The sequence below is a fragment of the Musca autumnalis genome, unplaced genomic scaffold, assembly GCF_047663935.1.
Source record: "Musca autumnalis isolate F117 unplaced genomic scaffold, ASM4766393v1 scaffold_4, whole genome shotgun sequence".
Taxonomy (NCBI): domain Eukaryota; kingdom Metazoa; phylum Arthropoda; class Insecta; order Diptera; family Muscidae; genus Musca; species Musca autumnalis.
This window is the reverse complement of record NW_027411977.1, coordinates 38,949,033-38,953,131: the sequence shown is the minus strand read 5'-3', so window position 1 is coordinate 38,953,131 and position 4,099 is coordinate 38,949,033. Positions and strand designations below refer to the sequence as shown.

Below are 4,099 nucleotides of genomic sequence, written 5' to 3'. Positions count from 1 at the left end.
ATTATTTCGAATTTTCTATCAAAGGCAGTCCTTGAGATTTCGATTACAACTTTATTATTTGTTCCATGCTTCTTACATAAAGGTTCAAAAGCTGCTGGTGGCAAAATGACTATCGACAAAGTCCATGGTCCTTTACATAAGGGTCCATAAGCTCCACAAATCCTACTGGGCCAACTAAAATGTCTGGTTGTGGCACAATGAGTATCGACAGTAGTGACTGACATTGGTCCAAAGTGTTCACAAACCAATACATACATATGTTCCCACAACATACCTGAAGGGACAAGGGAGACTTCTCTCATATCAATGAGTGCACGCCGATTCATATTGGCTCAATGATATGGGACCTACTGTTTATTGCCGAGTCCGAACGGCCTGTCTTACGACACCACTTGTAGAGAAGTTTTTCATGGCTTAAATGCTCAGGAAATGTCGCCGGCATTACTGAGGGGGAATTTTGCCACCGTTGAAAATTTGATGTTGCTTGGCCTGTGATTCGAACCGCAGACCTTCTAAGTGCAAGGCGGACGTGCTAACCATTGCACCACGGTGGCCCCCAAACCAATACTCTTCAAAAAATTAAACCAAGTTCAAAAATGAACTATATGGGATAATCTCAAAAGATTCTAATTTTCGCTTATGTGCAGTTTAAGACTTGTTTCAAATGATGATAACTATCGCAAGGATCGAGTCCCAAAATTAGATCGAGTTCTATGATGGGCTATGTCATTCCATTCCTTCAGGTTCCTTCCTAATATTGTTCAACCTTTTGCGCTTTCATCCAATTAAAGACCAATCTCGGATATTGTTGAAATTTCAGTAGAGGTTAGTAGCTCTGACCATGAGACAGGGGCCCTGAAATGTCCAAATATGTAGGGCCACTCCTTCATATTGAAAGCTTTCATGGCGAAATCCGTTGTTCTGTGGATGTTAAGAATCATTACATGCGTACAAGCAGGAAATCTGGTTGAGAGAAAAGTACTTCTTAATATTTATGGTCCAATCTGTCTTGACAGTGGTCGTATCTCTCAAGAGCGTCTATAACCAGACGGTGACATATTTGAACGCATTAAGTTACAGCAATTACGCTGGTAAGATCATGTCTCTACAAGAAATCGTGCAGCTGTAAAGGCATAAACGAACCTTGCGGAATAAGATGGCCAAATTCATGTGGAGAGGAATCAGTATGGAAGTATATCCTATATAATTTATGATAATTTTTCATGTGAATTTCTCCACGTATTTTCGTCTCATTCTCTTCACCAAAACCAATGGCTTTATTCATTACGACCACTGAAGCTTTATTGGTTAACCTGTAACGGCTTCTTTATCCGCCTTCGCCTCACCTTTCGTATATCAGTCGACAGCAAAATTTTTCTTCAAAATTATTTTTGGAAGATTAGTCATTTCTATAAACTGACCTCCAATCGTATCAGTTCTTAAAGTTCCGTATTCCACTCCCGCACGTAGTAAATGATCTGTTTTAAATTATTAATGTGACACATAAAGTTTGTGGTTTTGTCAAAACACATTCCATATCTACAGACTTCCGCATTCTTGTTGTTTCCTTCAACCAAGCCCTGTTCTTGTATCTCACCCTCTCACTGATGCTCAGGTTGATAAATATTCATTTTGTTTAATTTGTTTTTAATTTAATATTATTCGTTTTTTATTTTAATTTGTTGTTGTTTGGGGTTTATCTGTTGTTTATATTACTTAACATAATCAATCTCATTTAGTTTAGCTAATTAAAGGTGGGTATTGGCGACAAGATTCTACTCTAAGAAAAATTAAGACTAAACATGCGTCTGCATGTGATCGTTAACGTCTTCTTCTCTGGGGATAAGTGGTACCATATGACGTCACAGCATTTGGCAATTTTGCATAGGGGGCACCGGCCTGCAATGGCAATGGAGCAATATTCAGGGGGGTAATATTGAATGGCAGCGGCAATTTCACATTGAGGGAATTTCTTGAGGATGATGGTGTGGCCTCCAATTGGGCCGTTGATGCAGGGGCTTTCTTAATAGCGGCGGATGTTGCACCTGTTAAATAACCTTGACTTGTCAAGGCCATAGTAAATGCGGCATTATCTAGAGCAGGTGAAGCAAATTGCTGGCTAATAACCGAGTTGGGGAATGCCAATGGTTTTGACGAACTGTAATAGTTGTAGTTACCCTGCTGTGGCTGCTGTTGATTTGTTTGCGGGAAAAATGAAAACGACTGCGTTTGTGATTGCTGTTGTTGTTGTTGCTGGGTTTGGAATGATCGTTGATATTGATTTTGATAGGTTTGGGCATATTGCAGTAGTTTGGGTTGAGGTTGAACGAATTGTTGGGTTTTAGGGGGCGCGGGATAATGATAATAGCCCTCCGGATTTGGAGCATACGCTTGGGCATCATAAACCGTAACCGTTAAAACACTCATTAACAAACACTAAAAACGAAATAGAAATTATAATTTTTTATGGCATTTCAATTTTCATTAAGGGGAATAATTTTTCTTTTGAATTCATAGCACTCACATATTTCCACATTTTGCTTCTTGTTTTATTTTTTACTTGATAAAAATTCTTTCTCACTAAAAATGAAAATTTTTCGAATTTCAGTATTTATTTTGATTATTATTTCCAAATTATGTTTATTTCTATCTTTGTCTGATTTAAAATTCTTTTGGTCACTTTCTTTCAATTCTTAATTCGAAACTAAATTTGTGAGAACAATTTTTTGGGATATTTTCTTTATTTTGAATTTTTCAAGCCGTTTCTAGTTTTTACGAGCTTCTTTTTCTTATTGCCTTGTAGGTTGTCGTTCGTTTAAGCTAAGTTAACTGATTAAACCGGATTCCCTAACTAAAGATGCTTTTTATAGAAATTGATTGTGTCCATTGACGAAAATACAACAATAACAAAAAAACACAAATAAACACCACACAACACACCAACACCTTTGTTAACAACAACAACAGCAAATACACACATTTCTAGCCATGTTAATGTTGCTACTTGGCCTGTAGATTATTGGTTTTGTTTAATATTGTTATTGTTTTATGCTGGCTGTCTGGCTAACTGTGTGTGGTGTGTGAAGTGTAGAGTGCGTGTGTCAGTGTCCGCATTGTCTTAATTTGCTTTTTAGGAATGTTTTATTGGCATCACTTCTTGTATGCCTTTCTTGTTGTTGTTGGTGGTGGCACAATGGTCAATCGTGAGCTGGCAAAAGACAGTGGTTTCAAACATTATTTGGGACAGTGTTTACTAATTGCAATTTTAAATGCCCCATAACTTTAGTTTAAAGTGGGTTATTTCTGTGCATTACTGGCATATTAATAATGGAATTGTGATTCCACGATGTACAGTCAGGGACAAAAGTTTACATACACCCCATAAATCTCAGGTTTTAGGACAAGTGATGATTTTTACGAAATTCCAAGTAGGGTAAGTGCACCTAATGTCGGCATGTACCAGTAGTCGGCACCTTTTGAATTTGAACTCAAATAACTAAAAATTAAGAAAACAAAATAGGAAAATAATCTTAAAAATTCTTCAACAATATTGTCAGCTAACTTTATATAAAATTTCATTGAGCTAGGACCAATTATTATATCGAAATTTAAATTTTTGTCAGTGAGGGTTTTTCACCACAACCGAAAATTCATGTTTCTTAAGAAAAAAATTGTGGAGATGTTAACCTTATAAGCTCTGTAATTATTTTAAAATGAAGAAATTTTCCACAACATTTTTGTTATATAGGTAGAGAACAGTTAAAGGAACACTTCAGAAAAATAAATTTTTAAAAAATATTTATAATTGTGCAATTTTTGCTGATGCCGACTTTAGGGACAAAAAAATATAAAATTTGCCCGAAGTCGGCATGGGGTTATAAACATTGATTTTTATCGATTACTTTTAGCTAAAAATTATAAAAAATACTAAAGAAATACTTTAAAGGCTAATTAATAAAAAAGTAGTTTCAATTTGAAAGGAACTTTAGCGATTTTAAGCAATATTAGCCATGATTTGAAGTACGTACGTTGTGGGGTGCCGACAACTGGGTAATAGATGCCGACTGCTGGTACGAACTAATTTATTTAAACAATATGT

The 4,099-nt window shown here is 36.0% G+C and overlaps 1 protein-coding gene across 1 annotated transcript; it reads right to left on the bottom strand.

Annotated features, from left to right (window-relative positions):
- Window positions 1-1,760: 1,760 nt before the first annotated feature.
- Window positions 1,761-2,701, bottom strand: LOC141403423 (uncharacterized). The gene is made up of 2 exons (XM_073985798.1): window positions 2,525-2,701; window positions 1,761-2,436 (listed from the first exon to the last, which is right to left on the bottom strand). Exons 1-2 carry the CDS (start codon window positions 2,534-2,536, stop codon window positions 1,822-1,824), a joined length of 627 nt encoding a protein of 208 aa, XP_073841899.1. The 5' UTR covers window positions 2,537-2,701; the 3' UTR covers window positions 1,761-1,821.
- Between the last annotated feature and the right edge of the window lie 1,398 nt (window positions 2,702-4,099).